The sequence below is a fragment of the Amblyomma maculatum genome, chromosome 1 (genome assembly GCF_055883805.1).
Source record: "Amblyomma maculatum isolate TAMU_Amacu chromosome 1, ASM5588380v1, whole genome shotgun sequence".
Taxonomy (NCBI): domain Eukaryota; kingdom Metazoa; phylum Arthropoda; class Arachnida; order Ixodida; family Ixodidae; genus Amblyomma; species Amblyomma maculatum.
In genome coordinates this window covers 226,951,530-226,973,091 of record NC_139344.1, presented here as the reverse complement: position 1 = coordinate 226,973,091, position 21,562 = coordinate 226,951,530, and the positions used below count along the sequence as shown (strand labels likewise).

The 21,562-nt window shown below is 41.6% G+C and overlaps 1 protein-coding gene across 2 annotated transcripts in view; it reads left to right on the top strand.

The window, feature by feature from the left end:
* Positions 1-21,562, top strand: part of LOC146205778 (C-Maf-inducing protein-like) — a 66,337-nt gene that overhangs the window by 4,790 nt on the left and 39,985 nt on the right. For both annotated transcript variants that reach the window (XM_084590455.1, XM_084590456.1), the window contains exons 2-7: positions 4,760-4,939; positions 9,833-9,904; positions 15,034-15,123; positions 15,209-15,316; positions 16,322-16,402; positions 16,482-16,585. In XM_084590455.1, coding sequence (XP_084446581.1) covers positions 4,760-4,939; positions 9,833-9,904; positions 15,034-15,123; positions 15,209-15,316; positions 16,322-16,402; positions 16,482-16,585 — 635 coding nt within the window. The remainder of the gene's footprint in view (positions 1-4,759; positions 4,940-9,832; positions 9,905-15,033; positions 15,124-15,208; positions 15,317-16,321; positions 16,403-16,481; positions 16,586-21,562) is intronic.

The window sequence follows — 21,562 nt, the reverse complement described above, 5'->3', positions numbered from 1 at the left end:
AAATGAAAGCAATAGAATAAATTATAACTGAATAAGAAATAAAAAACTTAGAATGCCTCACTCCAGGACTGCACCTTCCCACTATTGTGGGAAAGAAAAGTGGCGCATCCATGATTCTGCCTTAAGTCCAGACGGGCACCACTTCAGGATGGGTCGGAGGGAGCTACTAAAAGGCTACAGTGGTTAGTAAATACCACAGCCACTTATCTGCAAAAGAAAATATGTACACTTCGAGATGAAAAAGCGTGAGGTGAGAGGAAATGAAGAAACACATTTCTTTGAAACATTGCAAGGTCATTGTGAAATGAATAAGTAGTTTTGGAAGTGACTAACTTTGTTATTGACTGTGGCTGGTAATGTCATGTGTTAATAATACTGTCAAGGCATTGAACATTTTAGAGACTTCATTTACATGTACATCTACAGCATTAACTAAAGAGCATAATTTCATCATCTCTTCCTGCTCCTTGGAAGGGACATATGAATGTGCAAATTACCATTAAATCTAGAGCAGTATGTTCTCGGTGCGAAGAAATGAAGTAGTTTTGAGAAAGTCACGTTTCATGAACTTTAGAAGACAGGTGTACCTTAGTTTACTAGTAAACATAAGGTTCGTAGCAGTCCTGAAGCCCTCAAAAACCTTTGATTTCCAAAACATCGCATTCGAGGTCTTGAAAAACCTTGAATTTATAGAAGCACTGGAAAGTCCTTGAATTTTGCTCTTGGCTGCGCTTAGCTTATTCGACTTCGGCCACATTATAACGCTTAAAGCCAATCCATTCTGATTTGTGCCAGCTGTGGCTCATGTTCTAGGCACCAACATGTCTAGAACATCAGTTGCAAAAGCTCTACCCTACCCTTTCCTTTTCTCTTTTCCCTCTCGGGATAGCAGACAGTGCCTTGCTGCGGCTGCTTCGCATTGTGGCCCTGGGGCGGCTGCCAGTGTGTTTGAAACACATGGGCAGATGACATCTGTATGTTGTCTCTATTTCTCCTGCAAATGGCAGTCACATTTTTTAACACTGTAGCATTAAAGGGCACATTACACAGAAAGTCTGACATCGGCGGTGGGAGTGAAAAATCACGAGCACTGTGCTGGCAGGTGGTGGTAGCTAACATGGCTGAGCACTGATTCTTTGACGGCTTGTGCGACTTAATGAGACCTCATGGTATCAGAATGTTGGAAAGAACTGCCAACTCTGGTTGCATTTGAAGTGGAAAGGTGGAATAAGAATCCAGTGCTCATGGATGCCGAGTTAGGAATGCTAGTCCTTAGGTCACGCACGCAGGTTCCTGCAACTTGGTTAAAGGGGAGTTATGTCGGATGGTAGTCTATGCTGTCACGTCATATCCACAAAGGCAGAGCTTAAGTGTCCCTCGTAATTTTTTTCTGTTCTTCTGTCGTAATGCTGGCGGCTTCATACTCAGTCCTCTGGGAAGCAGTCAGTATTGTCCTTATTTTATTCAATGGAAGGTACTGTTGAAAGCAGATTCAGTGTCAATTGCCAAATGATCATTGGAAGCATAAAAAAAAAATTCTCACGCCTGACAGAGATTTGTGCTTGATGCTGTAAAGAAGGCAGGCAGTGTCCTTAAAGTTGCAGTTACAAAGGAGCTGCAGACATTTGTTTCAGTTGCATGACACTATTAGCAAGTATACCTAAAGAAAAAAATATGGAATGTGAAGTCAAAGAGAACTTGACCATAATAGACCGGAGAAGAGCAAACTAGAAAGAGCAGTTGCTGACTTGAGGCCATCTGCTGACAGCTGTGTCAGAAAAGTGAATGCGCTGAATAATATCATATATAATGTGAAATAAACAGCCTTAGAAAGGCTGCAAAAGAGAAGTTACAGGAGCTTGAAGCCATTGGTCTTTCATTAGTAGAACAACTGCAGGAGCTTTCTTAAGGTACTTCTTTTGCAACCTATAGCCGAGTCTGCAATTTAGTATTTCAGCAAGCAAAATTGCTTATACTGTGATACTGAACAAAGCCTGCAGAAAGTGCAATGAAACTGATATATTTAATGTGTGATTAACTATTGTGTTTCACGGCAAGGTATGTCTTTTTACTTTTATAATAAATATGAGCGGTCTTATTGCTGAAGGCATTATATTCCGAGCGGCTAAACATAACATTGCTTGTAGTTCTTGAATCACTCTGCCAGTGCTTTAAAATTAAAAATAAAACTCTTGAATATTATTTCTTTAAAGCTACTACGGGACCCTGTACGTACATATTTGGCATTTTTTGGCCAGGCTGCCCTTGTGCTTGAAAAATCTATTAACATTGTCATCAATTTTTTATAAATAACTTAATGAAGGAATGAAAGCATTTAAAAATCAGTAGTGAGGTGTGTGTGGATGGTCGAGTATAGCCATCTGTTGCAGAGGTTCCATTTTGGGATGGGGCTCGGCATAACAGTAGTGAATATCAATACTTGTTGGTTTTGTAATTAAAAGTGATGGTGATGAATTTCACTATTGCTCCTAAAGCCGCATAACAAATGAGCGCAGGTATTGTTCCAAAAGAAACGTGCAACCCTATCTGGCATTGGGAACTTTGGCTTGCAGGGCTGCTGTGACTGGAAGAATGTGCAGGAGTGTGCCTCTTCAGAAGCACCCAAGGTCACAAGTTTGTTTCTTGGCTCTTCAGAGCTTCCATATAGCTTCCCATGTACAGGACATATTTCGACAGAAAGAAGAAATTTCATCCTAATCCTTTAAGAGCTTTGAATTTTTAGGAGAGCTACTGTTGTTCTACTACGCTGTCCAGCAGCAAATCTAATGGCTTTGAGAAGTTCTTCTCAAATGTTTCATTTGAGAAGAACTTCACCAACATTGAGTAGTTGTAACTGGTGCACGATAAGGTGTGGAATAAAGCTCGTGCAGCAGCCATCATTTTGTGCCATCAAAACGTGCCATATGTATGCTGTTCGTACCTTCTTATTTATGCATCTAGTTTCTGGGCCAATTGTGTCAGAAGTGAATGGAACAGAAGCAAACAGTAAACGGTAACAGTCATGCTGACATGCCATTTCTTCAAATTATGAGGCGTTCTGGCCCTGTGTGTTAATATTTGAGATTTGAGTGCCACATTCATAAATCGAGAAGTATGACCATAAATGGTTTGGTTTATGGGGTTTAACGCCACAAAGCGACTCGGGCTATGAGAGATGCCTTAGTGGAGGGCTCCGGAAATTTCGACCACCTGGAGTTCTCTAACGTGCACTGATATTGCACAGCACATGGGCGCCTTGCTTTTTGCCTCCACCTGAAAGTGGCCGCCGAGGCTGGGATTCGATTACGCATCCTTGGGCACATAGTGGTCGAACACCTAAACTACTGTGCTACCCCAGCGGGGCATATGACCATAAATGTTTCATATTGCAACTAAAGCGTGCACTCAGCTTCCTTATAGAGTGCTGTTGGCTGTACCTTGAAGTTTTTATAAGCGTTCTTGTGTTTCTGGCAAAGGTTCCTATGAGTCAAAGCAGTTGAGAACTTACACTTACGACAAACAGAATGAGCTTTCAACTTGTGCTATTATAAAGTGCATTGTAGGGGCTTTGTGACATTAGTTAAATATATCGTTTTTATGCTTTGTATGCATCGTATGGGACATTGTGGTACCTGAGCCGCCAAAAAGATGGCCAAAGTCATAATAATGCTTGTTTCGAGCCAATGGTACTTAAATGCAGCAGCAATTTTCAGGTCCAGAAATGGGTGGTAGCCAAATTGTGTCTCTGGTTTGAACTTCGTTGCTTTATACTTGAAAAGTGGGATTAAAATATTAAAATATGATATGAGTGGTAAACTTATCACAAGAGACAGAAACTGAAATGAAGGTGTGAAGTTGAGTGAAAAGTAATAGGAATACCGTTAGGAGCAACACTTTGCATTCAGCTCCAAACTTTTGCAGAGTCATGCGCTGCTGTTCAAACAGCACCAAAAAGGCAGCAACAAAAAAGTGAAGCTAGTTGACACACTCTGATTACACCCTGGCCAAAAATTTGTAGAGATCGACTGTACATAATGCAAGTTTGAGGGGTACATGTGTCTCCCAAACCTACCTGCTAGGAAATGTCAGACAGCTTCCTTTGTTGAGTAGGTCGCCCCTGCCCTGTCTACGGTGTGTATGCAGAGGTCCAGTGCCGTCAGTATGCGCAGCTGTGAGCTGCCCTGGCAAGGCAATAATTGCTTGCAAGCTTCCGCTGCACATGTGCAAGGTGCACTTTTGATTGATAGTGCCCATTCTTGGCTCTGGGTGGCCACTGTGAAGTGTGTTTTATTTTGATCTTTTATTTTTCTGATTGTAATTTTTGAAGTTAAAAGGGCATATCCTTGCATTAGGCAATAACCAGCACCAGCAGGAGCATTGTTCCAGCTTCATTCTCACCACCTGTACCACTCCATTTTAACTGTACCGACCTGTGTACATCTTATGTCATGCATACTGCCAAATGCACTCCCTTGCTCGGAGGGTTTTGGCTGTAAGCAAGCATAATGCGATGATACAGTATTCATTGGTGTCAAAAAAATAAGATGTATAGGCTTAATGACAGTATAAGCTAATTGCGATTGTTTTTAAGGTTTACAAGGGTTGTGCTAATAAAGTATGATTTTAGAACACTGGACCAAGTTTAGGCCTGTGTTCACTGACCACGGTGGCAGTTAGATTTTCCAGCATTCATGTTCAAGAAATTAACTGTACTATGGCAACTTGTTTTGATAGTGCATGCACTTTAATTCTCTTGCAGCCCAGTGGCTTCATGGAGCAGCCAGTAAGCTACAGTGTTATGGAAGATGTGTATTCCCTGTGTCGATGGGACCCTAGTCACAAGTTCTGCCTCCGTGTAGTCATTCCTGAGGGCTCCCTTCTGCTCCAGGCGGCCAATGGATATCTGCGTGATCAGTGGCTCCACTCTATCCTTTGGAAAGTAAGTGCCTTTTGTCAGTTTCCAATTTTAAATTTCTACTAATCGTAGGTAAATGGTGAAACTGCAGTTTAGTAGTGTTAATAAATCCAAAAATTTTACTTCTGTTGTTCATGACATATGTCCACCTTAATTACATACAGGAAATGATTTGATACTATTGGTTGTAATTAGTGCTTGAATAATAAAGGTTCACGCAGTTTAATATTGATTCTGGTCTTATGCCACTGCAGGTGCTAATATGCACTGGGTAACATATTATTCACTTATTGTTAATGTGCAAGCAAAAAAGAAAAAGAATGCAGTCTGCAGCAGTTGTGTGCAGTGAAACTGTCAGAAAAAATAATGTTGCTTTGTGCACATACAATAAAGATTCTTTTCAAGTCTCTGTGCTGCAAAGGACGCTCGCGAACAACCACTCATCAAGGAAAGCTGGATTGTATTTTCCATGAACAAAAAGTGCTCACGTCCCCGGTGGCAAACAGCAAATCGGCAAACATAAATGATTGGGCTCACAGGCAATGGCGAATTGTGGCCACTGAGCTGTAGTCATGCTAAAATTTTTTCTCCTTCCGCACCTCAGATGGATCATGCTTTGTCCTGCAGATCTTGTATGTGGACATTTTCACACCAGTTACACTGTTCTCCATCATAAGATGATCTATAGTGGTTTTTACGTTTCATCATGGTTTCATTGGGAAGCTGCTGGGCTGATTTTTGTGAAGTTTGGTGGGCTTAAAGAGGAATTTAATTTTTAGTGACTATATTTTTGTCACTTTTACTTGATAGCTTTGAGTACTATCAGTTGCGTCTCACTAACTTTAGATCTGTGTGTTCATTGTAGAGTAGCAGAATTGTCATTTCAGAATCTGCAATACTGTGTCAGCTCATTAATTCAATCCTTGTTGATTCGGAAATACTAACTGCTGGTGCAGTTCTGGTCAACAACCATGGAAACTTATGGCGTTGGACACTCCCTAATTATGACTATCTCACCAGTTAGTTTGGACAGGCTCCTGAAGTGAGGTATAACCGCCCTGGCAAAAGCTCGTCAAAATAGTCGAGCCAAATCTGAATTGCATGTTACAGAGTAGCCCACACAACTATGCTGTGCATGCAATTGAAAGCTTAACAAAATGTGGATGGCCCCAATTCTCTCAGCATAGTTTCTGTTCGGTCGTTGAGCTTCACATTAGCCCAAAGCAATGGTAATTGCTGTCAACACATCAGCCAACCAACCGAGGTCAGCAGTACACCGTTAAAGATGCTGATTGGTTCTGCTGCACATTTCTCTTGTTTTCATCCGCATGTTGTTTTTTTTTTGTAAAGTGTGTTGAAACTGCGTGCTCGTCACATACCGCTTGTATGTGCAGTAAAGCCTCCTCACATGTGATATAGACTTTTATGAGGAGACTTCATTGCTACCACATCATACTGTCAAGGATGTTGCGTAGACCCTTAACATTTTGGAACAGCCTTAGTAATTGTTGCGCTGCTCTCCTCTCCAAAGCAGGCAGCCACTGTTTTCTTTTACCAAATAAATTTACCATAACGTAAGCAGCTCTCGTCAATTTTTTTCAAGGTTATTCAGTCATTCAAATACTTTTTTCTGTCCCGTGAAATTCAAATTAACTCGATTTTTCTGTGTGCTGGTGTAAAGAACTTGGGGCTAAACGAAATTTCTGCTTGGAAAGGGCACTTGATTTCGACTTACTTTGTGTGTCTACATGTTGTTTTCCTCTGTCAGCATTCATTTCCATTTGCCTCATCTCTGCTGTCCTGTCTGTAGGTAGATACCGCACCTGGATAATAGAAGAGCATCATCCCCCCTTACGTAATACCCTCGAAGGAGGGCTTTTAAGGGCACTTTAAATAAATAAATAAATAAGCCCACTTGATTATATGGTCATGCATAGTTTGCACTTTTTTGTGTAAAACCTGGCATCACCCTATTGTAGCTTCCTAAGCAAATATAATGTAGCCTGCCAAGCACAAAGCTGAGCTGAAAGCACTGCATGGGAACTAGAGGATGTTTTCTATAACACGTGGAAATTAGAGTAAGATACCACCAAAACAAAGAGCAGTCAGCAGTAACATGCCACGACCTGCTGGGGGCTATATTGCTTTGGTAATGAATCACAGCAGCAAATGAAATCAGCTTTGTAATTTAACACTTTGTTAAATAAATCAGAGGTGCCAGATTATTTTGCTTATGATTTTGCTTCATGGTTAGTTTTTCGCTCAGGTAACAAGAAAAGCTTTAACAAAAAACTATTCACTTGCTGCAAAGGAAAATTGTGTAGTTGTCATGAATGTGTAGTGTCTTTTCAGTAGGCTGAGGTTGTATTTGATTTTACTAGACTTCTTTTACTTATCCTGGAGAGGCTTATTTGGTTTACTTGTAGTTACTTTAAACATTTTTAATGCTTGTTATCCATAGAGCAGTTCAGTCTGAACTTTTGAAAACTAGATTCTATAGTCGGATACAGGTCAAGATAAAAGCGGCAAACAGCACTCAAAGGAGCCCCCTCCAGCCAGTGGCATCACTCCAAATGTGTGACGTCACGGCACACATAGGAAAAGGAAAATGCGAACAGAAAAACTTGTTCTTTCACGTACACGGTCTCACGGACTTCTACCAAAATGGCCGCCTCAGGTTGTTGCGTACGTCCGTCGGTGTCGCCAACGGTGTAGTGTCAGTGGTGTCATCTCGTAGGGCTCCATGGAGCCCTATGAGGTGACTCCGCTGATGCAGTGAAGTGCAGAATGAAGCGGTTTCGTGAAAACTCGCCAGTGCTGAAATTCACTATCAGAATTCATCGTTTTACTTGTTGTACTCTAATGAGCAAATGACTATCGATCGAATTGAGTAAAAGTATGTATTTTTGCTGGAACTCGCGAATAATTTAGGAACTATTTGCCAGCACGTACTAACTCGAAGAAACCACGTTGCAAGCACTACTTGTAGGTGCAAGGTGGTCGGCCATAACGTCATGGTATAGCTCGGCAGCTATTGGTTGGAGGGGATTCCTTTGATAGCTGAATGCCGCTTTTTTCGTCTCCTGTATCAGACTATAGTACCTAGGGTTTACAGTGCAGGTACTTACATTGGTGCATGCTTCATGTCATTGTGTTGTGGCTAACCATTCGCTATGTCCTATTTGCACTAGTGTTACATGTTCAGAATGGTTACTGTGATGTTAAATGAACATTTTTATAGTGTACAAATGCAGACAGGTCAGCATAGTGGTGGGAGTGCTGAACATAGCGATGGCAACGTACAGGGTAAAATAGTTCTGCACAAAAATATCACTGAGGACCAGTTTCTTTCACAACCTACCACATTTTGAGATTATGTAAGCACCAATACTCAATTATCTCTGGAGCAAAAAAGTAATTTGAATAAACCCTAAATATGAAACTTTCTGCTAAATAGCATAATTCATACCATCTTGAACAAAATAAATAGTGCCTTATGTTATACCATATATTCTAGAAAAAAATTGAACCCTAAAATTCCTGGGGTGCCCTCAAATACGCTTAGGTGCAGTAACGCAAAAGCATTGCGAGCTCTGTTACGCTGCCCGGTGGATTCGCCCTACACTGCGCTAGTGGACCTTGGCTGCACTCGGGCAGATGGTGTATGGGTATGCCGTATTTACCTGGGTGAAATGAAGGAATGGTGCTGTTAAAACCTGATGAAGATGACAATGTCCACTGCACAGTGTGAGAGTGTGTTACAGTCTTACGTGAGGCGGGATCAGCTGCAGCAATAGTATAGTGTTCTTGAGCATGGACCAGGGAAGCTGATCTGTTCTTTCTGGCACAGGTTCGAAACCCAGTTGTGGCAGTGTTTTTTTCTCTATTGACAGTTCGTGTGGACACGCTCTGTCCACAATTCCGGTCTTCCCACGGCACTCGTGAAACAAGAAATGCTTTCACATTAAAAATGAAGCACCCTACTTGCACTTTATGCAGTGCGAGAAAAGAGCCGAGGTGGTACTGCATTTACGTGAGAACAGTGATCTTAGGCACAAAACTAAATAAAACAACACCTGAATGTAGTGCATGCATTGCATGCGTGGCTACTTAAATTGAATGCTACCTAAGCTTTGCATTTTACTTTGGGTGAGTTTAACATAGGAGGATGGACATTTTTGGGAACTCCGTCAGGAAAAGCACAAATAAAAAGTGTGCGAAAGGCATCTACTGCATAAAGAAATAACCTGCTGCGTTCAGTGCAGTAGGTGCAGTGCACCGAGGCATTAGCATAGCAGGCCTTAGCTTTTATTTTTATAAAATACAGCTTTCATTAAAATCTGTTCAATTGATGCTGCGAGCAACCATTTATCATTTTCATATATGTATGGTAGAAGCCTCCCCTCCCTCCCATATTTTTTTTAGTATGGCTCTCAAAATTTGCATGATTTTTTTATTTTATTTTTTTGCTGGTGGACGAATGAGAAGCAAAAAAGCATTAAACTTTAGCCTGCAGTTCTTGCTTTATATAGCAGTTGACAAGAGTGCCGGGTATTTGTATTTGAAAGCATTGCCTCCTGGAAAGCACATTGGCACCAAAGTTGTCACTGAACTTCATGCGTAAATTTGGTATTTTGTGGAAGTGCAACATAAGGATCGCGACACGTTTGGTAAGTTGTGAGTTAGTGACCCTAGGTATTAGAGGATTAGTTTCATTGCAGACTTTATGGATGATGGTGCACAAGTCATGTGGGGTGCCTCTATCGCTCTTTTTACTTGTCAATCTATATTTTTATTTTTGTGCTGCCTTTCTTTATTTCTGATGAAAAGGTTGTGCCATTCATAAGTGCCAAGTACAAGTTAGTGGTGGGTTGCTTGCTCATATAAGTCATGAATTGCATTTTTCCTTTTAAACAGAAAAGCCTACTGAAGCATGAAAAGATTCTCATGACATCACGAAGGATGGAAGTTGTGACTAAAGAACTGAAGGTAAGTTAATATGAGCTCATTTTGTAAGATTAGCTACTCGATAATATTAAGTCACCATCACTTTTGTGTGAACATTGTTCTGTAGCTTGAATGCAAAAAAGAATTGGTTTTGTGGGCTGCTTTCGTTATAACTGCCACATATTCCTTCTCTGTTTCATTGGCCACAAGGTTGAGCAGAGCTGCCACCTGAATGTGGAAACATGTTTGCACTGTCTGCTAGCAAGCAGTATTTACGTGCCTGTGTACGGTGGACATGCCTGCTGACTGTTTCACACATTCAGTGCACTTTCATTTACTTGTCTTTCACTAATGAAAGAAAAGCGAACCTGTGCTACAGTGAAAGCAATAATTGTCCATGTCGAGTGTCATGATAGATCATGATATCCTCCTTCAGTATTTGGCACAGGAAGTCCTTTTCTGTGTGGTGTTTTATACATCACAGCGATATCGTTACGTGCCGTGGCAAAGCTAAATGAACTGGCTGCTATCATGTACTGCTGTCATTCTGTTTGCAATACAGCTGGTACTGAAGCATGAGTCTGCCTGAAGACAGCTGCAGGGCAGAATGCAGTTTGAATGGGCAATTGTTGCCTTTGTTATACTCAGTCAAGTTGTCCGATTAGTTTCTTTATGCTTTATTAACCACATGAAAGCTACTTATAAGGCATTTATGTCTTCTTTATTTTGGTGCGGAACACCTACCTCGGTGGCTCAGTGGTTCGAGTTCTTGACTACTGAATCCGAGGGCACAGGTTCGATTCTAGCTGTGGCGGCCACATTTCGAAGAAAGGGAGAAATGCATGTTAACTCTTTCATTACCGGAAGAAAATAGCCGTTTTTCACACAGGTCTCGGAAGATGTTTTTTTGCGAGTACAAATAATACTGCAGCACACGTTGCAGCACACAAAAATGCGCATAATGGAATGCCCTTTCAAAAAACATAAGTTACAAAGCAAAAAATTTATTAGAGAACGCACAAAAAAAAAAAAAAAACGAGAAATTGCCATTCTTGTGGCTAGTCGAGTAGATAGAAAGGCACGATTGATTTGGATAGGCGTGGTAACGAAAGAGTTAATGAACACCAGGTGGTCAAAAATGCTGGAGACTTCCACTACGGCGTCCCTCACGACCAATGTCGCTTTGGGACATCTGTCACTGGGGCAGTGACAGATGCGCAGATCAGAGAACTGTGAATATATCTGAGAGTTCATGTCTGGCCCTCAAATATTACATGATGAAACTAGATAAATGTGTGCCATTGTTAACCTAGTTATATTGCCATTGTTGACTAGTAACATTGTTAACCTAGTAACCCATGCAAACTTATTTCTTGCGCTCAGCTACTTTGCTTCTCTTCTTGTATGGCGGTGTGCACTTCAGGGATTAAGATGTTGATATCCGCATGACTACGAATACAATTAATTTCTTTCGGATCAGTGAAATAGTATGGAAGGTTTTATTTCTGGTACTCGTTTTGCAAATAGACTAAAAATTATGCTTTGCATAAGACTGAAGTCACTGCTAGACAATTACAGTGGCAAATAAATATTATTCCCTCAAAACTTCTTTTCCAGAGCCTAGCTGTATTATGAGGAGTTATCTGCAGTGTGTTCATAGGTTGGACTTCAAGGTCATAAAAAATTGCTGGCAGAAGTTTTGGCGAGTGTGTACTACTCCTGTCAGACGGACTAATTTAGTATCATTTCCATAAACCCTTACGCCACTCATTTACCATTTATCAACATTACTCAGAAAAGACAATACTTTCTTATGCTTTCCTTAGTTTCAGTCGTTGTAGGCCTTCTTCATACTTGCTTTTAGAGTCATTAGTACACCGTCATACAATTAACTTTACTGACAGTGACTGCACACTCTCCTCGTAATGAGTTCGGCGAACTTTCTCCACTCACTTTTACTTGCAGTGAAAATTTTTTTACCTTGTTGACGTGATCTCACTTTGAGAAAAATTTTCGGAACTGTGCGACAAACTATTGTCAGGGCTAAAGTTGATGCGATTAATCCTTGACTTGGAGACGATAGTGAACTGGACTGTGTCTCTTCTTGAGGCAGGTCAGAGCATAAAATGAGCATTTGCACGGGCTCCGAAGATGATAGCACATCAGCTAATATACTATCCCTGCGATTCGCCATATCCTGCAGTGCACCTTTTGTGGAACAAAGGCACAGTGGCTTTGCTTTATAAAAACAGAGGATGGTGAGCACATGTAGTATTTTCCATATGGCAATTTTCTTCTTAATGCAGCACCACGTCGCCACAGTGATACTTTATAAAACAAAATGCGCTAGCAAGAATTGACACTAAATTTGCTTCCGTGACATCCATATAACTGCCATTTTCATAGAATCAAGCACACACTGCTGCGAAAGGTTTAGAAAAAAAGCTGTCATTGGGCAAGTGGGGCTCAACTAAAATAGCAGGCTCATGAGTGCAGTACTACTTAAACATGTGGAGAATGTCAGCAAATCACAGAAAATTGGTTATGGTGTTGTGTGCCTCGTTTCTTTCGTAGTGAACTTTATATCGTACAGTGACATGAAAGGTAAGCCAGAAGCACACCAGCTCACACAGACCACTCGAGATGACACCCCTGCAACCTTTTCTGGTACTCCAGCTGCTTCGTTGGCTGGGCGCCAGCAATTCAACACAGTATTTCTTTTATGCATATTTTCAATTTAGGTTATTCACTCGTTCACTCACTTCATGTAAAATTTAAGGCTACATCTTTCTATCACGCTAGCATCAAAATCTTGTATCATTTTATAGTGCTGCCATGAAGACAGTATGGTCCCCAGGTAGACACACATTTCTTGCATTACTTCCAAGACAAGTTTCATTGGGTGTGCACTAAACTGGGTGTTGAAAAAATGAAAATCTCTTGATGTGTAGCATATTCAAGCTCATGAACTGGTATCTTTTGACGCCATCACTTGATTATAAATTTCTGTCCTGTTGTTCTTTTCGCGCGCGCGCGCGCGCGCGCGTGTGTGTGTGTGTGTGTGTTGTTTTGGCACCTTTGATTTAAAATGAATAGACACCAACTAGCCCAACAAGAAGTTCTCTTAAGCCACTTAAGCCATCACTTGAGTGCGACAGCATTCAGGTTTTCGCTTTAAAAAATATATGCAATGTCTTTACAAAATTTCTGGATTGGTTGAAATGGTGATTTCATCAAGGTCACTTGACCCCCAAGGAACCAATTAAAGGGTGCTGCCAAATTTGAAAATGTCATGGTTCCTTGAAATTCGGCTGAGTGGGCCACTGCTTGACTGTGCTAATGTGCTCTACTGATCCATCTTAATCCACCAACTGATCTGTACTAATCCGTATTGGTGGATTGTCAGTATGGATTAGGTCAGATTGGTGGGTCGGGTTGTGCACTGAGGACCCTGAAAATTCAGCAGGGGTGGGTTAGTAGCTGGATTGTACTAATCTGACTTATCCACCAGTGAATTCATTTTAATCTGCATAGATGGATTATATTTACGGGGCGAGGTGGATCAGTGGGTTGGATTAGTATGATCCCATATGCCAATCCAAAGACAGGTATTTCAACATTCTAGGGGATAACTCATGTATACCATATAAAGAATGTGAGCTGGATCCAATTAGGTGGGAAAAGGTGGCGTAATTTGAAAATGGCTGGAAAATTCGGATCCAACCTGTTCTTGGCACGAAACGAGTGCGAGCGTTGGCTGGTGCAGAGCGTCAGTCTGCTGAAACTCATATGGAAAGAAGCCGCATGTCTGTGTCTGGAATATCTGGAATTCCATGCCAGAACACAGAGATATGTAAAGGTGAAAAAGAGACACAATTTAATAGCAGGAAAGACATTAGGTACACAATATAGATTCCAAAACTTACAACCTTAATGCTGTCTCACTTCCTTTGTTAAGAATGTAGTCAAAAAGGCTTACAAGTTTTTTAGTTGCTTGTAGCTGCTCTTTGAGTAAACGATTGTGCCTTGTTTGTTTTGTACATTTCATTTCCCCTTGATGTTACTTATGTTAATATTAACTGTGCAGCACATTTTGTCATTATGGCATGAGCCTACAAATTATCTTAAACTAATTTTGTAGCAGTAGCATACCTTAAATTTAGTATACATATTTTTAGTGTGTCATATAGTTGCCATTAGGCTTTCCCTAAAGCTCTCTCATGAAATTAAAAAAAAAAATGTTTCTCAGATCTCTTAAAAAGTGGTCCAGGCATTGTTACTGCAGAGCTTGAAGGTATATTGAACAAATATCAAGAATACCAAGAAAATTGAGAAAGCGCCACAATTGCATTCTTAAAACATGATTACACTAGTACAGACACATAATTCGGGGTAGTTTTGAACGGATGGCTGTATTTTTGATGTTTTCTGAGTGGCTACCGGGTCGGAAGCAATTCGCTCCATACTGAACTGTCGTATGTGACGTCACATTTACCCTCAGCAACGTCATGGCCTCCGCACCTGAGCTGGTCGACCAGCTACAGGGCAGTGTCGGTTCTCCCGCGTCACGTCGTGCACAGTGCTGTGGAGAGTGGAAGGCTGAAGACGAGGGAGGTCGAGGGGGGCGCGTACAGAAGGCAATTGTTTGCACGCTGGGAGGGAAGGATGAGTTGTGTTCAGCATGGTTTAAAGCTGCGCGCTGTGTCCGCTGTTTCGTAGGAACACAAGCGGCAGTTTTAGGACATGCTGCATTTTATTAAAACAAAAGACACGTCTGTCCTCGCGCTTTGTGAATCCTGAGTGCCACGGAGGAAGAGAAAAATCAGCGGGTGCGATCGGTCACGATGGGGCCATGAGGGAGGCAGGTAAAAGTGATGTGATATACAGTTTTGTCAGAGCTTTCACAGGAGGCCGCTAGGTGCGGTGATTTGAAAAATATTCATTAATATACTTGCTTTCTGCTCATTTCTTTTCATAAAGTGTGTTGTTTTGGTCACTCTCAATGCAATAGCTACCATCTGCGTTAGAAATCTCGACGGCAATTTTTTTATTCAGTATACCTTTAATAAAAGAAAAAAATTAGTTTGTGTAAGACAAGCTAAATAACTGAAATGGTATTCTCTAAGATTTCTTGACTGAATAAACAAATCTGACTTTCTACTTTATTCTAGAACTTGGTTGAACTTGCATTGACAACCCCTTTGCAAGACAAAAACATCTATCAACGTCCTCTAGAAATTATATCCAAGTTTCTTGTCTTGGTAAGTCCTCTGTTTGTTTAGAATAAGTAAAGTAGACTTTATTATTGTAGCATATATACATTCACTTCTGTTTTCTTTACTGCAGAGTCAGGAATGGCTATCTGGGAAACCTGTTGAAGCTGTCATTAAAGCAATTCTTCCTCTCTTGGAAAGAACCACACCCACTCCTGAGATATGTGAATATTTTTGTAAGGTTAGTATCTTTGCGGCAATTTGGCCTTGTGTGGAACACAAGGTTGTTTGTCTTATCTATTTTATGAAAATAGTAGTTAGAGCCGTACTTGCTCTTTCTTCACTTTTTATTTACTATTCATACATGTGAAATGCTTGCAGGTTCCTTTATGAATGACTTTTGAAACCAATGCCAAGCTATATCGAGAGCCTGTTTAGCAGACCTATTTAGGATGACATTACTACACTATCAGTGTGTTCATGTCATGCTTCTTGGAAAGTAATGCAGCCCTTGGGGGGGGGGGGGGGGGGGGGGGGTTGAAAGTTGCTAGGGCTCATTATGTTTGCTGCTACACAAGAAAGGTTGATGCAAGTGCATCTCCTGAAGACGCTGTGTTTTTAATATTAACTTTGAGAATAATTTTAAGCATTAGGACACAGAAGGCACATCTGCATAAATTAGCAATCTGCATGTAAGGAACTCGAGGTGTGATCAGCACAGCTATTGTATTTAAGGTATTATAGTACGTTTTATAGTGCTTAGTTAAGGATTTAGATGTCTGTATCAGGCCTAAATGTTAACAGACAATGTGTGTAGTCAAATGGAAATTAGTTTACTACAGGATGACTCATCAAGTCAGCTGAAAATTACACCACATTTAGTGCCTGTTGAGGGAATAAATTACATATGTTGTTCAAGCTGTCTTCACTACAGTGTGTGTGAACATCTTATGCTTAAAAAGGGTGGAAATTTGGGCTGGTTGGTGCATGATCTGAGGCTAAAAACAGCGCAAACAGAGACAAAGCAGAGAGTGGGACACGACGCTGTCCCTCTCTCTGCATCGTGTCCCTCTTTCCGCTTCGTCACTGTTAGCGCTGTTTTTAGCCCCAGATCTTATGCTTAGCTTACTGTTGCGGGTTGATTGGAATGTCTCTGAGAAGAGTAGTACCCTCAGTTATTGGTTGTGTTGTAGCTTAACGCAGATTCTGGGGTAAATGTGTCCTTTTTATGCCTCCCTCTTTGCAGCATTGTAGAGAATGTCCTCGATCAAAGTTGGTTTTTGAGATGTACACTCCTGTGGTTCAGCGAATACTGAAACGCAACATGGTAATTTGCATGTTCCGTTCATTTGGGTTTGTAACTTGGAGTTATGTTATCCTAATTTTTCTCAATTCTTTCTCTGCAGGATTTTGGCAAGTACCCAATGACACGGTTGCTTGTCCAAGAGTATGTTCAGTCCTTGAACTGCCAGAACTCTGGACTGGAGGCTGTGGAGGAATTTGTTCGAAGGTTAGTTGTGTTGTGACCTTTGTGTGATGTTGCCATCTGGCTGCTACTTTGGATGAAGGAAACAGCTGGTAGCAGTTGTATGTTGCTTACACTGAGTTCCTGGGCCTTAAAATGAGTGACCATTGTTGAAAATATGTTACAGCCTCACTAGGTACATCACTAGGGTTAGCAACACCTAATGCAGTGGCCTGGTGCGTTGACCCGCTCCCCCTGTACCATTTCACTTATCACCATGCTCTGCTTCGATGTGGAGCTCACTCTGTACCAGTTAACACATAAATTCAAAATCATATAAAACTAAATCTTTCCAGTGAATATATTTTTCTATTATTATTTAAAAAAGGCATGAAGACAAACATATCAAGTTTGTTTTTGAATATTTTGCTTACCACACCTATTCAAATCATTCACTTAGAACGATAGCATGATATGCTCCATTCTTAGCAATACTGCCAGCTTCTGGACAAGTAACGCCATTCATTATGTTGCAAAAGTACTGGGCTCCAGTCTCATAATGGGATTTTTCGTAAGCCACATAAGGGAGCATATTTAATTAAGCCACGAAGCCTGTCAGTGTGGAGCGATCATGCCAAGCATGGCAGCCAAAATGGCTCCTCGTCCTGTACTGACCCTTCTCAGCAATGAGCGTGTTGCAATTTTGCGGCATCAACACTTGGCTTTACAGATGCATGTGAGAAGGGATGATTTTCATTCATCTTATCTAAGTTCGAGTACAGATAATTAATTTGCCCAGCCCGGTCAGATGCCCCTCTGTAATTTTCTTGCTAAGGAGGTTCACTGATTTCTGGACATCTCGGAAAGTACCAAGTGTGTAAGTGTGTTCTGAACAATTCCATGCAGACACAGTTTTCTCTTGAGGTGGCTCATTTTCTCTATGGTCAACCTTGTCACTGCACTGAGTAGCAGAAGTCCTGCACATGAGCAATTGATTTTTTTTTTTTTTTTTTTTTTTTGCTGAATAGGAAGTTTAGTTTGAAGAATTCTGTAAATTTTAATAGCCTTTTCTGACTTAGTTACATGCAAAACATATGTCGTAGACTTTTTTTATTTTTCTGTTTTCTAAATGGATATACTGTGCGATGTCAGTGCTTGTTAAAGAACCCCAGGTGGTCGAAATTTTTATAGCCTTCCACTACGGTGTCTCTCATAGCCTGAGTCGCTTTGGGACGTTAAACCCCATGAACCAAACCAATCCAAATGCATTAAAAGCTTTTGCTTACTTTTATAAATGACATGAAAACAAAAATCTATTGCAGAGAACTTGCAGAGAAAAAGCTCAAGGTGGTAAAAAAACAAAAAAGAGGAGGATATAGAAAAATGCTACATTTTTTTCTTTCATTGTAAAAACATGGCCTGCTTATCTGCAAGTTTCGTTTTTTTGGTGCTGGTCAGAACCACTGGTCACCGTTCAGCTCCTGTGGCGATTATTGGGAGCCTTGCATATCCATTCTCTCAACTGCACTAACAAAAATGCAGTGAAGCTGAATTACTAAGTAACAGATATGTTGTGTGGTGAAGTCTAATTTGAAGGTGTGCTGGTCTCGTAATGACTTTGCTAAACAGATAACATTCGTTTTCCTCTTGATATTTCTCTGCTCTCAGCATAGCTTCCAGCACTTGAGTTTTTGAACTTTTTGTGGCTTATGGCTGGCACCTTTTGCCGCATGGTTTGTAGGTGGCGCCGGAATGTAATCTAAGTTGGCCGTCGAAACTGAAAATTGCTTGAGGAGCTGTTCTCTGAGGTCTGGGGGCTCAAACCTCATCTAATGCTGTGGAAAGAGTTCACACTTGTTGAAGCCAGTTTTGGGGGAGCCACTTCACATGCCTGATTTTTCGTTGTTGCTGTTGAAGCCCTAGTATAGGTTGCCGGCACCCTAGGGGCTAGAAATAAAGCAGAGGGTACTCAGAGTGAGGATGTGCAACTGCTCATGAGCAAGCTAAAGTTGAAAGTATGCTTTTATTGGGTCCTTAGTTAAAGTATCAAGCTGATTGATATGTGCCTGATTTATCCTCCAAGCTGAAGTCTGGGCTCGCAAAGCCATTGTCATACACTTTATTCAACTGCTATCAACAAAAAACAAAAAAATTGCAGTAGAAGCAGTGGAATCAGGCGAAAGGTGCCAATTTTGTAGCGTGTCCCAGTGCGACCGCAACAACATTTTCGTGGACATTTCAGACCACTCGACTCCGACTACTTATTTCTTCTACATCACCACCGGCTGAAAAAAGAGTGAGCCACGTGGGAACTGAAACTACAGTTGTCATAGTATCTGACTAAATGCGGCCACATATTTCATTGCACGGTGATTTGCATTTGGCAGTCCCAAAAGATTTACCGTCAAATTCCGAGCAAGCACACTTACCCGTGCAAACGTCCTCCCTACTTTACTGCTAATTTCGCATTTCTGCGCCATTCCAGGAAAGCGCCCCTCTTCCCTGCACTGCACCTCCCCTCTCCCTACCGCTCCCTACCGCTCCCTATTCTCACCCGGGCAGCACTGCTGACCCCACCTAGTCCCAGAATCCAATCCAATTTCAGTATTTGTTCCGAATTAAGAGGGCGCTTTCAGCAAAACAAGGGGATGTGTACAAGGGATTTGTACAGGTGCATACTACCACTGCTGAAGGGTGGCGTAGGATGACAAGAACGAACAAAACATCCGATGTGCGCGGCCCAAAGACCAGATGGCCAATGTCTAGGCAGGAGCTGGTGGCGAAAAGAAAAATACGGTTGCTAACATATGTTTAAACAGAATGCGGAGTGAAAATGCTTGCACTGACGGCGGCGGCGCATCGAGAGTACACTGCGTATATAGCAGCTTGGTGATGTCTCGGCGCACACGTCTAATTCCGATTGCCCCGATCAAAGATTTTTTTTTTTTTTTTTTAGGGGGGGGGGAATCTTATATTTGGGTCCAATTCCGGAAGAGCGCTCCCCTCCACTTTTCCGGTAATTTCTGCGTCTGAGGAGGGGGGCACTTTCTCGGAATTTCACGGTAAATAACTGCCTGGGACTGTGCTGAAAAATTAAATGCATATTTTTATAAGTGAGCAGAAACGCAAACATTTGCTGAGCTTGTTGAAGTGTGCATGTATAAGATATAATGATTGTTAATTTCAGTTCCTCATTCTTAACTCCCCATCTTGTTATTTTTCAGTACCTGTGTGTTCTCGCAACACAGTCTTTTTTTCCTTCGGCCCAAATTTCTTGCTTCGAACATTTTTTTCGGTCCCAGTGGCTTCGAGTTAACGGCGTTTTATTGTGCATCATTGTCTGACTGATGTTTTCTTTGCATTTTTTTTTTTAATTCTAGTAAAGAAGCACACTTGGGAATTTACAAGGCTTTGGGGCTCTTGAAATCATCCGCATGTACAAAATGCTCTAAATGTCCTGTGATGGCTCTGCTCTGCTTGAGCAGCTGTGGGTGAAAGGAAGGCAGCAGTGAAAAGAGAGGGTACATCGGAGTATCCAAAGTTGGAGCATGCGTGCACATTTATTTATTATTTTTATGGTAGCTGCTTCAATCGATACTCGTTTTTGAAACCTAGAAATTGCGTTTTTAAGCTGCAGGCAAGAAGGAAACCGCGGACGACAAAAACATGCTCAAGAAGTATGCTTTGAAGCCAACCTGTGTAATTATTGTACATGGTCTGGTGTTTGCTTTGTCACAGTTTTGTTTTTGCACCTTCGATAGTACTGTATCAAGAGTGGAAACAAGATTCACACCACCCGTAAGGTGCTTGGGATTGGCCTAGCTGCACCGCACTGAATGTGGTTGCGGCCAAGCACCAATAGAGTCTAGTTTCGCTTTAGGTGGTCTGGGGCCACCCTTCTGCGCCTGCTAAACTTAGGCTGTTAAAATGTCAGCACGGCGTAAAGCACTATCACGAAGTTATATTTGCAGTGTACCACCCGAGAATGCTGCCGCATTTGCGACATCACAGCTCATAATTTCATTTTTGGATAATGCGAACTGTACAGCTTAGTCCGGCCACACTCCATATAGCTCTGCATAGAAAAAGCTTGCTAATTTGAACTTGAGTCTATTTGTTGGTTTATTTCAAGTAAGCACTGCTGTGCCTGGGCAGTCTGGCACTGAGCATATGGCCAGAGAAAAGCACCCATGATATTGGGGCTCCATCACCTCCAATTCAGGAAGAGAATGGGGAAAGAAGTTAAAACTGCTTCAAAACAAACTGGGGTGGCAGCAGCTGTATCCTCCCTGTTCTGCTTGATCTCCTAGACTTGCAGCTGCAGTTAAAGCTCGCAATTCAGTCCCTGTTAACTGAGAAATCTAGGCAATTCAAACTTTCGGCGCGGTCCTGTGACCAATGCCCTTGTAAGCTGCTCGAACACTTGTTAATTAAGGCACTGCAAGCCTCGCACTGGTTAAGTCAAATGAGCTCTCGAAGGCAGGCTGTGTACAGGTATGATCAGCATGGCAAACAATTGTGAAATTAGCCCTTCTTGAACCTGAACTTCATGCTGCTGAGTGCACGCGATGGCAAGTAGGAGGAAGAACAGAAGGCCTTAGCACTAGGACTGTGCCGACTGCATAGTTTATCTATCACTGTATGAGTTTCTCACCAGCCTGCAAGGATGGTAGCTATCGGCTGTGCATCACCCAGTCGACTGTGCTCAGCTATGCATCGCTTCAGACAGTAATTGGCAGTGTTGTGCATTTTCCCCGCTTTTATGTACGTGGATCTTCCATTGTGCATAAACTGTATTTCAAGTGCTGTTAGAGTGCTGTGCATTGGAGTCTTCTCACATGTGACACAGTTGCTTATAAGCGGACACCACCGCTACCATGTTGGATCATGAAGGTTGCAAGGGATGAAAATGTGAAAAGCCATTGTCATGCTGTTTTCATCCAAAAAGCAGGCGATCATTGCCCAGTCTTCCAATGAGCAAATATACCATAATGCAAGCAGTTCTCATCAGTTCAATATTTT